This window comes from Cyclopterus lumpus, chromosome 19, assembly GCF_009769545.1.
Source record: "Cyclopterus lumpus isolate fCycLum1 chromosome 19, fCycLum1.pri, whole genome shotgun sequence".
Lineage (NCBI taxonomy): Eukaryota > Metazoa > Chordata > Actinopteri > Perciformes > Cyclopteridae > Cyclopterus > Cyclopterus lumpus.
In genome coordinates, this window is record NC_046984.1 from 8,443,565 (window position 1) to 8,465,935 (window position 22,371).

The 22,371-nt window shown below is 42.3% G+C and overlaps 1 protein-coding gene across 1 annotated transcript; it reads left to right on the plus strand.

Moving 5' to 3' along the window:
- The first annotated feature begins 358 nt into the window (after positions 1-358).
- Positions 359-22,331, plus strand: ift140 (intraflagellar transport 140 homolog (Chlamydomonas)). Its single transcript, XM_034559405.1, is given in 39 exon segments — positions 359-467; positions 656-816; positions 959-1,180; positions 1,421-1,542; positions 1,679-1,809; positions 2,101-2,276; positions 2,354-2,445; positions 2,521-2,627; positions 2,843-2,985; positions 3,143-3,346; positions 3,772-3,844; positions 3,991-4,082; positions 4,277-4,404; positions 4,512-4,629; positions 4,779-4,900; positions 5,008-5,143; positions 5,313-5,444; positions 6,026-6,264; positions 14,113-14,116; positions 17,431-17,463; positions 17,466-17,606; positions 18,093-18,140; positions 18,142-18,258; positions 18,261-18,286; positions 18,389-18,484; positions 18,607-18,739; positions 18,924-19,067; positions 19,262-19,390; positions 19,559-19,603; positions 19,605-19,650; positions 19,653-19,694; positions 19,697-19,740; positions 19,843-20,046; positions 20,240-20,251; positions 20,253-20,330; positions 20,332-20,454; positions 20,706-20,872; positions 20,986-21,127; positions 21,250-22,331. Coding segments are annotated over 39 exon segments (4,365 nt in total). The 5' UTR covers positions 359-454; the 3' UTR covers positions 21,430-22,331.
- Positions 22,332-22,371: the final 40 nt, after the last annotated feature.

The window sequence follows — 22,371 nt, forward strand, 5'->3', positions numbered from 1 at the left end:
CCTGTCCCGGCTTCAGGGTTGTCAGGGGCAACTGGGGGAGACGCTTTTCACTCACACTGGAGGCTACACAACAACAGCAGAAGTAAAGGTCGATGGTTTAAGTTCTTTCGAGATACAAACAAACAAACTGAGAGTTACCTGAAGAAGGCGACATTGAGGTTGGTCTTAAGATAATGTAACGGACCGGGACACTTCTACAGCAGCGAGAGCTAGCAATGAATGCTAACTTTGGCTAGCTTACCTAGCTTAGCTCCTGTTAGCAGCTATAGCTAACTAACTTAATCATGAGTCGCATGATAGCACTAACGTGAATTGTAGCTGATAGTAATCTGTAAGTAATCTGTTTTGGTGAATGAAGTGTAGGTTGTGTATATGTACTCATTAGTGATCTAACTAATGCTAGCTAAGTCAACTAACGTGACCGCTGACGTAACATATACAGTGAAATTAATGGATGCTATTTAAGGGTACGTTCAAGACTGAACTAGTGATTAAGTTAAGTTAGAGTATTTTATTCACGAAATAGCCAGACAGCGATGTAACTGGACATTACGCTGCACAACAAATAAAAACAAGTCCAATACAATACAACCTGACGAACCATATTGAAGGTTCCACCCAGCTCCAACCCCCTGTTTTTTTCTTTCTTATTCAGACAGGAGCAGTGGGGACATGGCGGTGTATTTTGACCACCGTATTGAGGCCCCTGAAAGCAGCAATGTGCCCTCTCAGTTGACCTGGCACTCAGCTCTTCCTGTACTGGCTGTGGCCTCAAGCAGCCCCACCACTGGCAATGTAGACCTCTACCTGCAGCAGGTAAACACTGGACTTTCCTGGTGATCACTGACACAGAAAGAAAAAACACTCTGTTGTATCCACTAATATTCACTGTCTGTGAATATTCTCAATTACAGCATACCTGACAACGTTTGTATACTTTATCCCTGTCCGTATGCAGGGAGAGTATGTGCATAGCTGCCATTTAGAACAACCTCACCAGCCCACAGTGCTGCGCTGGCATCCCATAAAGCCTGTGTTGGCACTCGGCTGGGAGAATGGAGAGGTAGTGCTGCTTACACACCCCTCTGGAGATCAAACAGTCCTTCCCAGCACACATGCAGCCTGCATCACACTGCTGGAGTGGAGTAGCTCTGGCAGCCGCTTAGTAACTGGCGATCAGGTGAGTGTAATGCAGTGACTGTACACAGACATATATACTGTACATGTCATATCAACATACTGATGCACTCATGACCTTCTGGGCTGGATTTCCATACATGATAAAGTGCATTCTTTTGAGAATACTGTGACCACGGTTGGATTACCAATGGCATAATTAGCGTGCCAAATGCAATCTGAAAACATTTTTACATTTGTTCCTATAGAACCACATAAATATGGTGTAATTATTTAATGACAGACTGGAGCACTAGCAGTCTGGAAGATGGATGCTAGAGGGAGACTTCAAGGAAACCATCTTGTGAAGCATGAGTACAACAAACCTCTAACTTGCTGCATCTTCAGACCGGCCTCGCCTGGGGAGTAAGTAAACAGGATGCAATGCTCAGAGTTAGTTATACTTTTTGCCAGTGAGATAATATTGAAAATGTTGTGATATCACTAGGCCCTCTTGGTCTGAATGCTGCATAATAATAGTAGAACCTAACTCATGTTACAGCGATGTGGCAATGCTAGCCCGGGCTTCAGTTAGTGGAGATGAGAGTGCTCTGGACATGTTCAGCTGGAAGGGAGCACCTCTCAAGATGGGCCCACAGGAGGGACTTGCATTCTACGTCAGCACTGCAGATGGTGAGAGTTTGTTTTTGTTTTCTTTGTTGTGTGCAGCATTTTAAGTATATTGATGTCGTAAAGTATTATTGTACCACAGTGAATATGTTTACTCAAAGCCATGTTGTGTTGCTCATGACTTTTACAATCTCTATTGGTGATCAATTATTTTCACCAATTATCTTTCTACGAGACAGCTCATATTATCTTTGAGATCTTTATTGGTATTGAACTAAAATCCCATCAGATTAATGTAAAATACGATAATGCTTTGAGGCAATCTTACTTTTTACATCTTTACCTTGTTTATAGGTAAGGTCCACAGTGTGGATGAGCAGTGTAAGACCAGCACACTTCTCAGTGTGGAGGGCGCCATCAAGAAACTGCTCTATCTTGAGAAAAGAGAGGTACTTGCTGTGGTCACAGAGACCCTGATGTTGTCACAGTACACTCTTGGACCAGAGGGAGGAGCCCAGGAATTTATGAAGGTATAAAAAAATGATCAAAGATTAAACATTTTTTCCTTCAGATCAGTTTCTTTTGTGAACATGTTTTTTCATGATAGGTGAAGTTGAGCAGCAAGACTGGGCAGAATGTAGACATTGTCTGGACAGAGAACGGCCTCCTTATCACAGCAACCGGAGAACAGGTTATCAGGTCAGTGTACACATATTGTTTCTGCACTCATACGTTACATTCCAACTTTGAACTTGAATATCTGTAATTTCTTAGGCTGTGGGACCTGGACGGAGACGATAACTATGTGTTGCCCCTCAACGAGACTCTGGGCTTTGAGAGAGGAGAGGTGATCAACTGTGTTGCATATTGTGCAGCAAAAGGTAAAAGATAAAATTTCATCCCTTTGTGCTAACGCTATATACAGTGCTGTTTGTTTTCTTCACATTCCTGTGGATATGATAGTTTCACAATGTTTTATGTCCTCACAAAACTTGAGTTGACTGATAACACATAATCAATCCCCACGATTACTTCAATACACATTACAACTCATACAATACTCATTGTTTTTGTATTATGTTGTTGGCCACCCCAGCAATCTTGGCAGCTGGTACCAGCCATGGCCGCATAGCAATGTGGAAGATGGTGGTGCAGCCAGACGGCAACAGAGGTGATACCAAGGCCCAGTGGAAGCTACAGACACCCACAGAAATAGAGGGAAATGTCATTCAGCTACAGGTACTGTCTGGACTAGCATGTTTTTACTAAATGTGCTATCAGCGCATACAAATAAGTTATTTGAAATAAAGATGAAATGTCATTATTGTCAATACTGTATATATATATATATATATAATATTCCGCTGGAAAAGTTCACTCAGACCTTCCCTTTCAGTGGGGCTCGAGCCTGAATCTGCTGGCGGCCAACAATTCGAACACAGTGCGGATTCTGTGTGAGCATGTGATGTCAGCCCATTTCAGCCAGCAGGTGGCAGCAGTGCAGCTCACCCCAACCCAGCTCAGTGTCACTCTGTTCACCACAGGAGTGCACCTTGCTCTGCAGTCTGACATGCATATCAAAGGAGTTTGTGTTACTAAGGTAAGTCTCTGTAGCTAAAGGGACCAGTGTGTAGCATTTCTTGGGATCTATTGGCAAAAATGGAATATCATATTATAATACATGTATGTTTTCTTTAGCGCATACTCACCTGAAAATAAAAATAGTTGTTTTTTTGTTACATTTCGAACGAGACATATATATCTACATACAGAGCGGGTAATCTTTACATAGCTATTTTTACATTAGCCTAGAAACGGATAAACCAACCACTGGCTCCAGTTAGGGCCTTTTGTGTTTTTGCATTGGCCACCCTAGTTTAAAGTTTCACAATCTGTAACGTCACCGCTAGATGCAACACATTGGAACCTTTAAAAAAAGACAATGATCGCCTTTTTTCTCATGAAGACAAGTACAGATTTGTAATATAAATCATTTTAACTGGATGTGTGTTGTCATACCAACAGGATTCAGTGACAGTCTGGAGTGGCAAGCAGGTCACTGTGTATGAGCTCTCAGGGACAACTCTTCGCAATACAGGTACAAGACTGAAGCCTACTGAACAGACCAAACAACATTTTAAAGACGGGACTTGTTAGAAACTGCACTGATTAGTGTGTACTTCATCCACAATTTGTAAACTTCTGCATTTCTCCTTCATTTTTCTAAACTTTCTGGTTGCCCAGGATCGTTTCCTTGTGACTCCCATGTCGTAGCCGTACATGGTGAGAACCTCTACACGGTGGAACCTAACAGGGTTCAGATTCGTACGCCACAGGTCTGTTGTCCCAAAACCTACTATACAATATTCACTAAACACAGAGATGGGACAAATGCTTGAACATTTTATAAATGTTGTTGTTTTACTCCTGAATTTGAACTTATTTTAAATGAGTCTAACACACGGGCAAGTGGTGTTTATCACTATAAATAGTTTAATTATTTAATCATCTTTTTTCCTCTCTTCTTTAGGGCACCGTGAAGCAACTGCTGACCTTTTCCAAGGCAGAGGGCAATCCTGTACTACTTAGTGTGTGTCAGTCTTACCTGGTGATCGGCACAGACACAGCACACATCAGAGTATTTGACCTCTCACGAAGGTATAGAATGTTAATAAGGGTGTTGGTATCACTTCAGTTTAAAAGATTACTATTATCCGACTACTTTTTTGTCCAACAATGCCAGTCTTACTGTCTGTCTTTTATAGAGATGCCAAAGCTCACTGCAGTGCGAAGAACCTGGCTGACCAGATTGCTAATCTGGGGAGCCCTGAAGTCAGTCAGTGTAACGCCAACGGCAGCCAAGTCAGCATCCTAATCACTCAGGTGAATGGCAAACAAACAGCAGTCATCTTTTCCTTTTTATATGTTCTTTTGAGAGCCAATACTTTTATTCAATATTTCAGGATCTTAAAATGTGACCGTTTCACGTGAATATTTCCCTGAACTGAACTGTTTATAACTCTTCCTCTTAGGTTAATGGGCGCCCAGATCACAAAGTGTACTTTTATGACGTTGAGATGGACACTGTGGCACACTTTGACTTCTTTGTTGGCAGACCGTCCAGCGGTATCTCACAGTCAGAGGAAAGTGAAAGGTAGCTGATGTTGCTTTTGACTGTATTTGGATTCTTCCCGTGTAGAGTTTTCTCCTCCTGGTTGTCTAACAAACACCGTACATGACCGTACATGTGCTGTGTTCCAGGCAGCAGTTTCAGGGGACAGAGCTCCCTGGTCGCTGCCCTGTATCTCACTTCTGGGATGAGAGTGAACCTCGTCTTTTTGTTTGTGAGACTGTGCCGATCAGTTCTGAATCCTCATCAACTAGTTTCTTGGATACGGTAAAGACTGCTCCTTAACATTGAGGTAGTCCTGTGCAGCTCTCGGAGCAAAACAATATATGCCAAAAGGCTTATGTTTGTGCAATTCTTAGATGATTGATGACGATTTTAATAAATGCACAGTCAATTAAAAGTTTTTTTGACACTGTCTTGCCTTCCTTCTGCTCAGACTGACGTGTTGGTAGTGACACTCTTCTGTACGCAGGAGCATGGGCTCCTCCTACAGGACTGCTACCCTAAACCTTCAGGCCTGCAGGCGCTCCTCGCTCTGGACGTGCCCTACTATTATTTCAGCTGCAAGGTGAGGAACGAGAACACTCTGCTCTGCTCGTGCGTTGCCTCTTCATTGGATTGGGTTCTCATGCGGTATCTGGAAAGTTGTTGTTTCAAATCTTCAGTATTCTTCAACATAGTCCCTGTGTTTTTGTTTGCACCATCACTATTCTAATGTCAAACTCACACTGTGTGTTTGGTCTTACACACCCCAAGCTATTATTTCGGAGAGGGGGTGTCTTTCGACCAGAAGTAAGTGTCTGTCCCTTACAGAAAGCTTACGTATACTTGACTCCCATCAACTGTGGTTGTATATGCTTTGTGCTGCATTTATGCCAACATTTAAGTTCTGGCTCTCCAAGATCAGCAGCACAAGTGCATCCCTGAAAACTCTAGATGTCACTATGCTGTGTCCAGTTCCCATCCACCATGTCTTGATGAGTAGATTTGTTCTGTGATGCTTTGTTGTGGTTTGGTTTCCCCATTGAATGTTGTATTACTAATCATAATCCCACCTCACAATGTGCTACATTTATTTACTGTCTTTGAACTGCATGTTTACCAAATCTTAACACCATGTCTTCCCGCCTGGTGCGTACCCTTCCTCAGCCTGGTGAGAGCGATCCAGCAGTGATTTCAGCCCCAACACCAGCACCTCCACAGCAGAACCAGCCATCAAGCGGTTCTGCTGCCCAGTTCCCCCATATGGTGTCCAGGCGAGCTCTCAGAGACTTTGTGGGCCTGGAGAACTGTGAGAAGGCAACTCGCGACGCCATGCTCAACTTCAGCTTTTACCTGACCATCGGCAATATGGACGAAGCCTTCAAATCTATCAAGCTCATCAAGAGGTAAGGCATCAAAGAGAGGAGACGTGCAGGATGGCATGCTTTTGTACGATGGCTGTAATAACTTCTCCCAGTAGCCCTTTCCACCGGGGCTTTAGTTCAAAGGCTTCAGCAAAGGCCACAGAAGTAGCATTGTTGCCATAACCTTGACTCTTCTCAGAATGCGCTACAATAGTTTGCTAAATAAGGAATCGCTTTAGACTTACATTGAGAATGTATCATTGTTGGCTTTTCCAAACCCCTCATGTCATTCAACACCTTTGACTGTAGAAGTCAACACGGAGGAAAAACTACCACAACAGTTTTGTAACCTTCATTTTGATATACTTCCTCTAAGTCTCACAAGTGATCTAGGTTATCTATTTAGTTATTTTCTTTAAAGCGTTGTCTTATCCCTATGTCATACAAACAAAGCAGGCACTCGTTAGGTGTGTGAAAAGAAATACCACAGTATTTGTCTTTGGAGAAGTGTGCACATTTTAAATACCGTATATGCAGAATTCCACATTTTATCAAACTAAACCCGGCAGTGTATCATATCGGGATGCTATAATCAAATCACATCCACCAGAGAATAACTTTTATTTGATGATGTAAGAACATGGAATTATATTTTAAACACAGGACATGATTAAGGACTTGTTCTGTGTCTGTGCTTAGGGGAAGGAACTCTTGAAATGTGTATATAGGCTATGCGACTGTTTCTGTTACTGTGCGGGTGTGTTCAGAGGGGATGTACTTTTCTAAACACACACACACACACACACACACACACACACACATACAGACCCACACACACACACATTAGGTCCCCATTGCCAGCTTGGTCCAAAAGGAGTGCCCTTTCCATTCTAGCAAACATTGAATCAGGTCACTAGAAGGATGTGCGTGTCTGTTCCTGTGTGTGTTGGGGAAACGTATGTGATTTCAGAACAGATTTGATATTATCTTTAGCAGAATACGTGATTCAGGGCACTCTCTCTGAATGCTGCTGTAGTGTTGCTTTGGCACACACAAATATAACACAAATAACGTAAAAACAAACAAATGGGAAAATAGCATATCACACTGGCCGGATATTCCAGAGAGTTTAATAGGCACGATGACAGCTTTACTAAGTTCCTCATTGATGGCTATTTTTACTGCTGCTTCTTTAAAAAAAAAAAAGAAAGGAAAAAAAAGGTCAGCATTGTGTTCGATTCCCGCATATCTCCAGCCACAGGAATATGCATTTCCTGCAGCCTAAACCTGGACCTTCTGGTACTTGTCTCGATGGTGCAGATTTCTGAATTGACTTGAGTCAGAGACTGGCTCGCGATCCAGGAGTCCGGCTTATTTCCTCTCATACATGGGGCTTTACTCAGCCTCATCCATTTGTGAATCAAATATAAAAGTAATAATTCACTCTCAGCATGACATTCATCCTGCCTCCCAAAGCAGCATGTCAGATAGGTTGTAATGTCTTTATTCTGTCCAGACTGGGCTACTTCCTCTCATTCATGTTGTCCTTGACTTCAGGTGACATGCTACAGGGTTATCTGCGACACGAATGCAAGCCTGCTCATACTGTCTTTTTGCCACTGCATTAGCTATTTAAAAGCAAAACTCCCCCTTTCCATCGGGAACAAAAACACCCAAGGAAGTGTTCAGGGGTGAAGCGGAGACTGATAGATGATAGATCATCATAATTGGCTGAGGTACATGTGACCCTCATGCTCTCAGTTTCTGCCATTTGTCATAGGAAATGTAACTCACTGCATAAAACCATTCAGTCATTCTTCTGAGAAGGTATTTCCGTTACATGAAGCAAACACTAGAATTGGAATTGTACAAAATGTAGATGTCTATATTTATCTTCATAGTAGGAGCAGTTTTTATCATCTTCCACCCGTCAGGTTTGAGAATGATGGTATTGTAATTTAAAATGATTCTACCAGCGCACTCACTGATAAGAGACTAGATAAGAGTGTATTAGTGTGCAATAGCAATAACACACAACACCTACAGCAATATACAATATGTGCAGCACTGTGTCTTGTACTATACTGTGCTATAGATGATATGACAGTTCAAAATGAACTAATCTTGAGGGAGGTTCATTCTTGACCTAGCTCACTTACTACTGTAGCCTTTTATTGACCTTTCATTCATATCTCATGGTCCTCTTAGAGCGAATATATATATATATACACCACTTGTTATCATCTGACATAAGTTCTGTACATAGGACTGTACTCGGGTCACATGATAACACTAGTTGCTGAATAATGCCATAATATATGGTCAAAAGCTCCAGAAAGAAAGTTAGTACGTGAACCTTGAGTTAAGAATATCACAGATACAATTATGTTCCTAAAAGTTAAACAATTATATGTTCTATGTCATTTAACATTTTCAAATGAATGACGTTCTGTGTTGTCCATTTGTCGGGTGTGGTGTTGGACACTGAAACAGCAGCAACAAGAACAACCACCACCACTGTATGAATGTTGAGCAATAAATGTATTACATTTATATGTTATATTATTAGTTTAATGTGCTCCTATGTTTGAACCACTGTTAGCCTGAAGGTCTTTGCAGAAGTATGATATGGTCACAATAATACTACTACGAATGATTGCATTATCCTTTATACCAATATATTATATTAATTTTAGTATACAGTATGTACCACAAGCGAGCAGGGTTTTGTATGGAAGGCATCGTAACAATTGCATTTTGAAATCTGTATTTCATTTAAAAATGCAGTCCACAAAAAAAAAATCCAAATCACTTCCATACATTAATTGGCAGTTAACTTGTGTTTTTATATCTTCCATTCTTCAATCGTAAGAATATGAATGTGATAATGATGCATTCAGAGAGAGTAAGTGTATTCCCTCATTTCCGTAGGTTCTTGTTTATTTAATCAAAATAGCACCACTCATTTTCTTTATATTTAATTTTCTTGGCCAGATGCATGTTTGATTTCCTTTATCCTTCCTGACTTTCAAAGGATGTATTTATTGTCAAACTGTAAAAATACCTAAATAAAATACTAAGTATCCAAAAACAAAATAGCACCACTCATTGGCTGTTTTCAAATTAAATATTGCCACTGATTTGGGTACGCCCACTCAAAATGTTTGACAGGCTCTTTTGCGTTAATCTTGTTATTTTACTTACTTACTTGCAACACATGTCGTTAATAATAATAATGTGTATTACACTAATACGCTTTAAAATGATGAAAACAAATATGAGGTATTCTGGTATTACATTTTCAACAGCTTTCATAATTTCCAATTCATAATTATGCAGGAGGCCATTTAATAAGTGCACATATAGGAAAACAGGTCAAGTTCCAGCTTGATCTTTTCATAAGCAGTTTGTTTCATTTAAGACATTCCTCGTCCAAATTTCATATTTAGCCACAAATGTGCTCACCCAAGCATGAATACACAAATCATTATACAGTTTCGAATATGTTTGGTAGGTTAGGGTTGATTTTATACATCAATTTGTTACTTTTTTATACTACTATTCTGATATCATTGCTTATGGTGGGAAAAGTTGTGAAATATAGAGTTTTACAATTGCAGTACAAGAGGGCAAGCCACAGGAATGCCCTCTTTTCTTGAGGGTCACACCGGAGGCTCCTAGCTGAGTAAAACAGGAGAAGTGGAGAGCACAGTCTCGTCATTGTAGTCTATTACTTCCCATTTGCTTGGATTATGTAGTCAACAAGGCGACTCCACGTAGTCGTTGTCTAGGCGTGGATGGAAAGGGGAGGCCAGTGAGCGGCTGATGATTATAACTCGAGGTGCAAGGCAGTCATCGCGGCGATGTAAAATGTTCCAGATGAGCATGGCCGCAGCCATCGTGGCCAGCAGGCAAGCAGCTATGTCTAAGTAGCAGGAGTAGGACAGGTGTGTGTAGGGCCCGATCCTGTAGAAGGTCACAAGTCCAATCACCAGCACGAAACCTGTACAGGAGCATCGAGAGAAAAGGCTTCAGTCAGGAAAATGCAGTTTGGCCACAGAAAAGAAAATGATCAAGGAGAAAATGAATGCTTTCTTTTATTTGACTACAGTGTGTGGATGGTGGCCCCAACGTGTCTTTTTGAACCTCCACATGCTCGAATGTCGACCTGCATTCCTGTAGCCTTGTACAGTTCAGCGGGGGCTCTGTGTGGGGCCTTTGAATGTGGAAATCTGTTTCCTCGTAGGAAGAACTTCTGAGATCTCGAGATCAAAAGTTCTCAATGGTTTCAAAATATCAGAGCATGAATATATGTGCGGAAAAGCCTTTGAGATGTTTTATCTCCTGATGTCTTTGAGTCACGCAGTGAAGAACTTTGCATGCAAAGGCAAAAAGCCACAGCCTTCAATTCCATGCCGTTTCTCTGATCTTTACTTTGTGTTATCTGCGTTATCTGTGGAAAGTGGAAAGTTATTCACTGCACACACCTCTTCTCCTTCTTTAGAAGTGTGTATGAAAGCCCATAACAATCAATGCTGTTCAAATATCCCTCAGTCAATCCCTTATTTACTGCATCCAGGTATGGTCCGGAGCCAAGATCCAATAGTTCAACAATAATGCCTGTCTGAAAACATGCACCGTCCACATTGTAATAAATATAGGCACCAAAAATAATCAGTGGAAATATGGATGTTGGTGCTTTAGGATATAAATCAGTCAGTTTTCCTGAAAGAATCAGCGGCACAAGGGGGAGGGGAGATCATTTGTATTTATTTCTCTCCGTCTACAGTGGCTGTCATTGTTTTAAGTGAGGATATGGATAATTGTGTCTGTGTATCATTGCTCGTCGAGCACCGCGTGTACACATAAGAATGCGACTGTTTGCTCAATCAGTCCATGTTCAACCCGTTTGGCTCCTTTTCCAAGTAAATGAATAATCTCCTGTCCAGGTGCCAGCCCTAGTGCGCTGTGTGAACCTATTTTTTTGGCAGAGACTTATCTTTCAGACTTCCTTCCCCTTCTTCCTCTTTCCATCCTTCCTTCCTTCCCTCCTCGCCACACCCTAAGCTTCGAGGTTGATATATTTTCTGGACATTTGTCTATCTGTCACAGAGAAAGTCTTATCTTAAGTTAAATTACATTTATCTGGTTTGCTTTCCATCCAGATAACCGTGTCTTGGTTTATTCCTAAAGGCACATACTTTATTAAAGGCATTAGCCTGCATGGAGGTCTTGCTCAAACCTTTATCACTCCTTTATAATCACAAATCTCTTGACCCACACGTTTCTGGGAAAGGTTTGACTCCAGATTGAAAAATATCTAAAATGTGCCCCACAGTTGCAATTCCTTAAAATCAAAAGAAATGATAATGTGCGTCTCAGAGGGACTTGACCTGCTGCCATGACCTTTGACATGTTAGAGCTGTGTCCATTCAGAAAATACATTCCAGAGTGAAATGAACAATATGGGCTTTCAGCCTGCCAAAACCGCTGAATGGGACTGGATATTGTTATTCCACAGTATGCTTGCAATAGCTGAGAACTTTGGCACGTCTGAAAACGAAAACATTCCTTAGAAAGAGAGTGATTGGTAAAAATATCTCCATTCATACAGAGCTGAAGCCCATTCACTGACTTCGGGGGGGTCTAAAGTAGGAATGCAGTATTAATTACTTAATTGACTAAACGGTAAAAAAGAAACTGTCCTTTACTTGGATATTTTGCAAAGGATCGACTATATTAACTTTCTTAACTAATTATTGATGTAGCGGACAATTATTTTCTCTATCAATCGAGTCATTGTTTAAATAGTAACATATTTGTCTATTTAATTTCCTAAAGTCTAAGGTCATATTTCTTTTGTCCGAACAACCCCCAAAATATTCAGTTTATGTTAAGACGAATAAAACAGCATCTGTGTGATATGAATTATGCTTGTGTCGTCTCTAGAGATGTTTGTTGTGTCCACCACAAATAATATCCAATATAACTGTGGGATAGATTTCCATGACATGTGGTACGGTTATCCGTGGTGTCCAAAGAATTAATTGCGATGACTTTTGTGATCGACTTTTCATCGAGCACCACCATGGGGTTGATCTTTTTTTGGGAGATGTGTCTTGGAATCTATGGGATTAATTGTCATGCAATTTGATAGCGGCATTTAGGATGTGTGATAACTCATCGAGCATAATCACCATGGTAACATGTAATTGTCCAATGCTTTGGTTTACCCTCGGAGCCAGTAGTGTGACTGTAGCCTCATCGGTTATCCAAATAGTTAAATTATCATTTTGTCGATTGACTTAATTGAATAATTCACTAATCATTTCAGAATTATACTCAAATTAATCTTCCCCTTGGTAGGTCAGTCTTGACCTGAGACAAATCTGTGCCATCTGCTGATGAAGACTGACATGGTTGAAAGTCCTGAAAAAAGCTTGTAAAAGGCCCTTGGGTAGAAAAGGTTTTAATTGATCAAAACTCCCAAATGATATCAAAGTTAAATATATAGAGAAACCATAATGACAAGCACAGAAACAAAAAAATATAAGACTCATTTCCCCTCATTCCACTTCCATTGTCCACATATTGCCTTATGTCATTTTCATCTGGTAAACTCAGTTATACTCTTGAATATTCTGATTTTGGTCTGACGCATCCCATTTGCCAAAATACATGTCATCATTTGACTCAGCAGCCTTGTTGGCCATATATGGTAACAGTAAAATTGGAACATGCAGTTTTTCCAGAGAGCATTACTATTTTTAGATGTCAGGGAAATAGGTGTGCGCTGTGTATTGCTTTATAGACTTTGTCCCTATTGTTACTAACGCCAACGTTTGCAGAGAGTCTCACAGGGAATCACATGTCATATTATCACAACAGCTAAAAATGTGAAAATGATTGGTTTATTTTGCCATTGTCTTTGTTAATCAAGCTTTGGTGAGATCACTGGTCCCTGAGATTTGGCCGGTGGTCTTGTCTAATAGTGTAATGCTGGGTGGGTCTCAATCCTCTTGCCAAGGTCTTCAGATAAAAGCCCTCCTCCCTGCTGCCATGAGTGCCGAAGACGCTTAACGATAATGAGGAGATTCTTTATTTGCCGCTGCTCGAGGACATTTTGTAAACACAGACATAAAAGCCAGGCCAGCTTATCTTGACAGAGGCCATTCCCACCCTGCTGTTGTGTGTACCACAGGACATTTCTCTAACAAAACACACTATAAACACACAATCGCACCACACACACAGACCTGCATGCACACAATCCCTCCTGCCAGAACACACACAAACACACAGTCCCTGTTGAAACTGTCTTTCCCGTCCGTTCCCCCTCCCCTCGTTTTCCTTCTTCAGCTCTGGGGTTTGCATAACAGGTAGTCACAGACATTTCCTCGTCCTGAGCAGGGATATCCTGGCGCCCGACAGTCGCTCCCTGGCTCACTGCAGCTCTGGCCCATGGACTCTGGGACTAGGACTAAATTTAGACCCAGACCCCCTTCATGCCGCTCTGCCATAAAGATACCAACAGGCTGAGCGACCACTGCACACAACACACTTCCTCACCAGGGGCACTGGTACAGGCCATACCAACCAGATGTTGATGTGGCACAGTGGGATGATGGATGGGTACTGGGTGTGGAGGAGGGGGTTTATTGCCATAACTGCATTAAAGTTATTTTGCATGCTAATTAATCCTGAGGATACCCCCCCTTTCTGTTTTCTGGTTTCCTAGTTTTCCCACCTATCTATTATCTCACTTTGTTTGGCTGGTCAGTTGTTTTATTTAGTTCATTTATACTTCTTTTTCCCCATATCATCTACTTTGGATCATGAATTTGGACTTAAGTAAACATTCCCAAAAATCCAGGTTTATTTTGTACTGAGTAAAGTCGAGGCAAGAGGTGTGGGGGCCGTTTTGCTTTCATCTGAACGCTTTAACAATGAGTATTTGGCCCTAGAGCCTGATCTCTAGTCAGCCAGTCTAGCTCCTCCTGTGCTTTTATCCCTCTCTTTGGCACTCTACCAGAAAGCAATTGAACCTTGCCCTGCAGCATCTTGATTTCTCTCTTTCTTTGTTACGTTACGTGAATAGTTTGTTAGACAGAAGAAGACTTAGAATTGACATCAGGCATGCTTTTCTGAGGCTTGTTGTTCCTGCTGATGCAAAACAGACACGGTTGTAGAAATGCTGGTACTCACTGGCTAGCTGGAAGAGTGCAGCAATGGCCTCCTCCCACCACTGGGACTCCTGTGTGATGAAGGGCAAGCTCCATCAGGCCTAGAAGGAAGATCAGCTGACCGGCAGTCAAGGCCACCGTAGCCATCAGGTTACATGCCCGCATCATGTCAAATTGCACTTGAGGGACCAGAAGGAAAAAAAAAGCAGTGTCATTTTTCCTGCTCTGTGATCTAACTGTATTAATTGTACATGCATGACAAAGTTAGGTTTGGTCTAAATCAGAGGTCTTGATCTTTATGTTGTAATACAGTATACGTCTGTAGCATGGTGACGTTGCAATGATTCAAGTTGGCCACTGGACTGTCACTGTTTCCCAAAATGTTTCTTGAATGGAAAATTCTCATGGAGTTTAATTTAGTAAAGCAGCACACAACACTGGCTCAGCCTGAAATCTCTTCAAGATAGCGTTTATACATGTCAGCAACATGATTACCCATCAAAAAGATGCAATTGGCTTTAAAATGAATAACATACTATACATGATTGGCTGGCTGCCACGTGCCAGTGTTTACACTAATACATCAGACTGCCATTGACCGAAAGCAAAGTGCTTGAATTGTTTATTTTTTATAGTTGACTATAATTGTTAATCCAGTGAGTTGAGTGATTTGGTTTTGACATATAGTTAATCATCTCTGGCTGATCAGAAACTCCTGAAAATCTATTTCGACTATGATCTGACACCGGCCAGAGAGTTATTGAAGAACTGCAGAAGAACTGTTACTTCTAGGCTCTGATGAGAAAAGAGATGGGACACTTTGAAGTTTGCTATATCTTTCTTTTTTGAGAAAGCAGGCATACATAACATTGTTATATGTGCACTTTAATTAAAAAAGTACTGTCAAAACTTACGTCTGACCGTGCTGCGGGATTCTTGGTAGCCGGCATAATCAGAGCCCCCATCCCAGGCCTTCGCACTGCCTCTGTGTCCCCTGCCCCCTTCTCCCGGCCTGGAGATCATCACGGCCCCTTTCCCCACTCGTGGGACACATCCTCCATAGTCCCACACTCCTCTTGCGTCCGTCCTCCAAAGGCCTGCAGGACCCAGCTGGGGGTGAAGGCTGCAACATTATTAAGGACCAGGGACAGCAGGGCTACTGCCACCGCTGCCGCCACTAGCCTCTGCCACGGCCATGCGGCGGCCGGACGACCGCCACCTCTCCCCCTCCCTCGTGTTCCACCCAACGACCCCTGATCCTCGGCAGTGTCCTGCCCGCTTCCTTGCCTCTCCTCTGGGGCAGTAGCACGAGCAGTGCCCTGAGGCCCCCTGGCTCCTCTCCACCTCCTCCGCCACACCACCACCACCACCACCACCACCACCACCTCCTCCTCCTCCTCCAGCTGTTAGCGAGTGTTGTCCCAGCTCACACAGAGGTGGGATTGGCAAGAGTGTTGTCTTGAGGCTTAGCTAAAGAACATCTCCATTCATCCTCATTCAGGACTTGGTTGTTGTTGCAGCAGATCCTCAGCCCTCCTCAGACAGTACTGCGGGAACGCTGGGATTAATCCAACTGGCACCTTGGTCCATTCCACTGGCTCCGGCTGGCTGCAGCTTGACTCTTAGATCTTGCTCCTTGCTTGATTTTCTCTCTTTTTTCCCCTTCCTATGTTATCGTCTCCTTTTCCTTCTACAGTGTGTTGCTTATTGCACCGGTCTGACTTCTGCGCGTGCAGCTGGATACTCTGTGTAGGCAGTCGATTTCTGTCCTTCAGCACTTCACAATGCCTTCAGAAGAGTACAAATGCAAAAAAGATAATATTCTAACTGTTGCTCGGAGCTGACTCGCCAGTGGCTTTACTGTGGCTTAACCAAGACTGTCTCTCAACTAGAAAATCCCACACTGCCTCACTGGAACCAGAAGTCCTTCAACCCTTCTCCTTCTGCTTCTTGCTGTCTTTCCCTCTCTCCCCTCGCTCACTGATTCTCTGCAAATGCTTGAGGAGTTGAGATGTGGGGGAGTTTCTGTTCGTCATAATCCAAGACAATCACTTTGCCACTGTACCGAGCTTTAAACAGACAGTTCCCTCCTTCATGATCACTTTTAATGTGTGTGTGTGTGTGTGTGTGTGTGTGTGTGTATCAGTGTGTTTGTGTGAGAGAATGTCCAAAAGACCCCCTCTTAGACGTCACTGTTGTGTATTCTTTTGTCTGGAGCCCAGGGGGCGTTCTCTCTCTCGTGTGCAACAAACATATTGGCCGGCGCAGTCAGCCAGCAACAGGATGTGTTTCCTGAGAGGGAAAGAGGATGGGAAGAGGGGCCAAATGTGGACCCTGTTCCTTCTCTTGTCTTCCTTTTCTGTCTCTCTAGATCTTGGCCGCCCTGTGTGCAGCCAGCTCTATTAGTCCAAGTATCTCATATTTCATTTGACCATATAGAGAAAGATTTTGTCTAACAGTGACACTCCATTCCCTCCGTTTCCCCGCTTATAGCAGGGCCCCTAAAGATTTGGGGTATTTCCTGTTGCCTAACTTTAATATACAGCCCACATCTGTATCAGCTAAAGCGAGGAGGAGGGAGGTGGACGCAAATAGAGACCAGATGGCTGTGGAATCTCAATTCTGGAATAGAAGCAAAAGCAAAGGGGGTAGAGGGGCTGATTTACGTCAGCAAGACAAAAGGAAAAACAAGGAAATACAGAAGTAGAAAAGCATGCCTCTTGCTTTGTGTTGAAGTCCTGCACACATTCTTGTTTATCTATGCTTTTAGAAGTGTTTGTGTGGACATTTCTTGTGATCCTGATATAAGTTGAAATAATACTACAGTACTAGAGGTCTGGCCAGTGAGAACAAAGGGTATATACATATTTTGGACAGCTTTGTCACGAGATATACATGCATACTCAGGGTTTATAACTTCAATTATAAACTGTAACTGTTTTCACACATGAATAATACAATACCAATGCAGTGAGAACACATTACCCTTGCAACCAAGCCATTTCTCTTGTCTCTGTAGTTAAAGGCGGTTTGGGAAAACATGGCACGGATGTGTGGTGAAAAACCCGCCAGCTGGATGTGGCACGCGTGTGCCTTGGGAATATGGGAAATGCGAGGGCAGCAAAAGCACTGAAGGAGGCGGAGATTGAGCCCGAGCCAGAAGCCCAAGTGGCGATGTTGGCAATTCAGCTCGGAATGCTGGTAAGATACTCAAGTCGAGTGTAAATGACCAACGAGACATCAGGCTGATAGATCGGCTCTGCCACATGTACCCCAAAGACAAGGCAGATTTAATTTATTCTTTAATTTTACAGCTTTTGAAATTGAAAATAGGTTGTATAAAGAAATAAAATGTATATTTAGTAATGTACTACTCTTTCTTTTATTCAGCCAATCCTTCTGTCCACTCTTTAATTTTTACAACATACATAAATACATACAAGAAGGGGCAAGATAGACAATGCAATAGTGAAAATGTAAGGTAATACAAATAGAAAGTCCATCCAAAGGATATTTTTTCTTTTTGTAGAAAAATCCCCAAAGCTGTAGTCTAACATAATGCCACATCCTTTGGGTCCAAATATGATGTCCTCTTTTTAGGTCGAAGCAGTGCGCCACACAAAGAACACGGGACTTTCCGAACCAAAGGCATTTATCTTTCCATCATCTTTTCCTGTCCTCCAATAGGAAGATGCAGAAAGTTGTATCAAGTGCTGTCAACGCTATGACCTGCTGAAACTATTTCTACCAGGCGTCTAGCCAATGGCAGCAAGCTTTGGAAACAGCAGAGAACCACGATCGCATCCATCTGCGCACCACCTATTACAATTATGCCAAATACCTGGAGTCCTATGGGGCGACAAGACACTGGCCCTCGCATAGTAAGACAGAACATCCGTTGTTGTTTCATGTCAATGATACACTAGTTTTTCATTTGAGTAGTTAAGTTATTAAAAGTGTGATTGTAAGCCTTGTTGTTACAGTTATGAGAAATCAGACACACACAGGGTGGAAGTGCCCAGAATGCTCCAGGATGACACGCCATCTTTAGAGATCTACGTTAACAAAATGAAAGACAAGTAAGTCCAGAGCTTCTCTTGGCGGTAAATACTTTATCACCTGAAGAGCGTACACCATTTTCTTACAGTACGCAGATACTAAGTTACATTTTATCATCATCGTCATCATCTTATCTATCTAGGAACATCTATAAGTGGTGGGCCCAGTACCTGGAGAGCCAGTCAGACATGGATTCAGCGCTGTGTTTCTATGAAAGTGCTCAAGATTACCTCTCTCTGGTTCGAGTCCACTGCTACATGGGGAACATTCAGAAGGTGACTCGGTTTGTATTACGGGTGTCATGTAACATTTATCGTAATTTGTTGGAAAGAACGACATTTAAGTAATTTTGGGTGTTGCACAGCTTATTATATAATATAAAATAGGAGCTTTGTTAATATTAATACTGATATAGTGAGCTGTCCATAAATGTGAGAATGTATTTATTTGCTGTACCAGGCATCAGAGATAGCCAATGACACAGGTGACAGAGCAGCGTCATACCACTTGGCTAGACACTATGAGGGCCATGATGACATCAAACAGGCCGTCCACTTCTACACACGAGCCCAGGCCTACAACAACGCCATACGACTTTGTAAGGTAAAGCACTGCTCTGCCCGTTCTTAATTAGAAGTCCCAAAATACAGTCATGGATGAATCCAGACTTTCATTTATCATGAAATTCAGTGGCGGAAATGCTCCACATTCTATATTTTCTGTTTGTATTCTTTCATTGTTGTTGCTTTAGTCTTACTCTCGTGAGTTGTTGACATGTGTGTATCGTGTGCTAACAGGAGACCGGTCTGGATGACCAGCTGATGAACCTGGCTCTGCTTAGTAACGCAGAGGACATGATGGAGGCTGCCTGCTACTACGAGGAGAAAGGCACCCACATGGACCGAGCTGTCGCACTCTATCACAAGGTCCCTCACAAACACCTGCTTTTTCTGAATGATGCATTCTAGATCAGTCCACAAGGGGGCAGTACTGTGACATATATTTCAACAGAAAAATGTTGATGGGTGGAAAAAAAACAGGGTCAACTATTTATTACAGCCGTTATTTATTTTCTGCTGATTTCTCCGCTGCAGGCTGGTTACGTCTCCAAAGCTCTGGAGTTGGCCTTCGCCACCCAGCCAGTTCTCTGCACTTCAATTGATCGCTGAGGATCTGAACGAGCACTCTGACCAGCCTTGCTGGCACGCTGCTCCGACTTCTTCATCACTCACTCCAGTATGAAAAGGCAGTGGAGTTACTGGTAGCAGCCAAGAAGGTGACTGTTTTTGGCACATCATCACCCATACGTGGACATTTCAGTTCTTAGAGCACATACTATATGTATCCCTCTTTCATTTGTGTATGTACGTGAACAAAGTACCACGAAGCCCTGGAGTTGTGTGTGACCCAGAGCTTGACCATCACAGAGGAGCTGGCAGAGAGAATGATTGTAACTGATTCAAAAGACTTGTCTGAAGATGCCCGAAAGGAGCTGCTGGAGAGGATAGCGGACTGCTGCATGCGTCAGGGCAATTACCACCTGGCCACTAAGAAATACACACAGGCGGGCAACAAGCTGAAGGTAAGACTGTGGTGTGTGTAGTAAACATCCTCTGCAAGCTTAGACCATCTTACTGGTATCTGTGTGAGAGGACAATCTCCATCTGGCCATGATGTCACGTGGCATCAGCAATACAGACCCCAAATACATGCACATGCCAGTTAATATGCGATGTTAAACCTTAATGATTTAATGTATTATTTTTTTTAAACAGGCCATGAGGGCAACTCCTCAAGTCTGGCGACACAGAGAAGATAGTCTTCTTCGCCAGTGTTTGTCGTCAGAAGGAGCTTTTCATCATGGCCCGCCAACTACCTCCAGTCTCTGGACTGGCGCAAAAATCCAGAGATCTTGAAGACAATCATTGGTTTCTACACTAAAGGCCGGGCACCAGACCTGCTGGCTGGCTTCTATGAAGCCTGTGCACAGGTAACTAATTAAAGGATGCAATGATTTCTATTATTGGTACTTATGGGTCTGGTTATAAATTGACTATATGCATTTTGGAATAAATCTTTTAAATTAGAGCTGTGGTCTAAAATCACACCTGTAGGATACATGTTATTTTAATTAATGTTAAAACTTCTGGTGATATGTAACTTACAATAGTTGCAACTTTAATAGAGAATAATCTAGACAAAATACATTATTTTCAAATAACAATGTTTACCATTGTTAAGGTGGAGATTGATGATTACCAGAACTATGAAAAAGCTCTAGATGCTTTGACTGAGGCGTTCAAGTGCCTCTCCAAAGCAAAGGACACTTCCACTGGACAACAGGAAGTAAAGCTAGCTGACCTGCAGCATAGAGTAACGCTGATCAAGATGTTTGTCCACGCCCGCCGGTAAGAATATAACGACATATCGGTTCTCTTTTGTCTCTTCAAGAGCAACCCTTTGTTTTCATTTTCTTGTGTGAGGTATTGTTGATTGTCTGACTGTGAGCTTTTGTCTGCAGCTTGTACACGGAGGATCCTGGTGAGGCGGTGCGGTTATGTGAATCCTTGCTGGAGGAGCCGGAGTTGGACCCTGCTGTCAGGATTGGAGATGCATTTGGTTTTCTGGTGGAGCACCACTGTCAGCAAGGCAACTTCCAAGTGGTGACTGTCATTTTTGCTCTTATATCTGCATTCTGTCAGAGATAGTTTTAAATGTCAAATCATATTGATTGTAAGTTGATGTCTCCATATTTACGGCTCTCCTTCCCATCTTTCTTCTCCAGGCCTACCGTAAGCTGGAGGAGCCTCCAGAAGCTTCTGCCATCCAGAACGTCAGGTACTATGTTAGCCAGGCCAGCCTTCAGTCACTGCAAAAAGAAATGGGTGTGTCCATGGATCGTGGTGACAGCAGGCGCAATGTGAAGGAGGAGGATGAAGTGGAGGAGGACTTAACTGTATCCTAAGTCTCACTGAGGATTAGTTTTTTGTAAAACAATATAATATATTTTCATATATATTTTGATTCTTTATATGGATGAAGAATTCATATTTTCAAACCAGCGTCTGCACTTTCTCAGACCGGGAACGACTGTGCAGTTGGCGTCAGACTTACCAAAAACCCATTAGCAGTAACTGGTGTGTTCATCGTCGTTGCGCCGCGGACGAGTGCCGCGGAGCAACGAGAGAAGAGATGCGGGGAGAGAACGCTACACCCAGACCTCATGAGGTTATTTCAAAAATCTTCCACACTCATTCAGACAGTTGACACAAGATGACGTCTCCTACCTCAAAGAACTATATTTGACCTGCAATACATCAAAGTTTCCAGTGTGACTGAGGACGAAGTGAAGGAATCAACACTGGAGGCTTTAATTGTAGAGCTTTTGATATATCAATGGTCATGTTCACATAGATTTGAACAATCTTCCCATTAAATGCAGAGGCAGTGAATTCAGATGCACGCAACGAAATTCCACTGAATCTTCACACTATTTAAAACATTTTTTAACACAAGTAATCCTTAACCTGTGTGATCTGGATCCTGGATTAATGTTACTGCTGCAGAGTTGATGAAAACAGATTATCGCCTTTGGGCTGAATTTAGTTTCTAAGTTTGGCTCTGAAATGTGCTGTGTGTCATAGATTGGACTATGTGGTTACAATGCATTTAGAGAAATGTATGTTGTATTCAATTAATGTATCAAGTATCCCCTCAGTGTCAAAATGCAGAGCTTTGTAAAGCGTTTATCAGCTATTTTTGATAACTTGTGAGAGTTTACGTCACACGTGTGAATTAATATGTTTGAAGTTACAATTGTTCCTATATATTCAAAAGGTACTATAATAAAACATTTTTCTAATTAAATTGCACTCTATGGCCTAAAAAGGTTTTATATCAGTGGTGG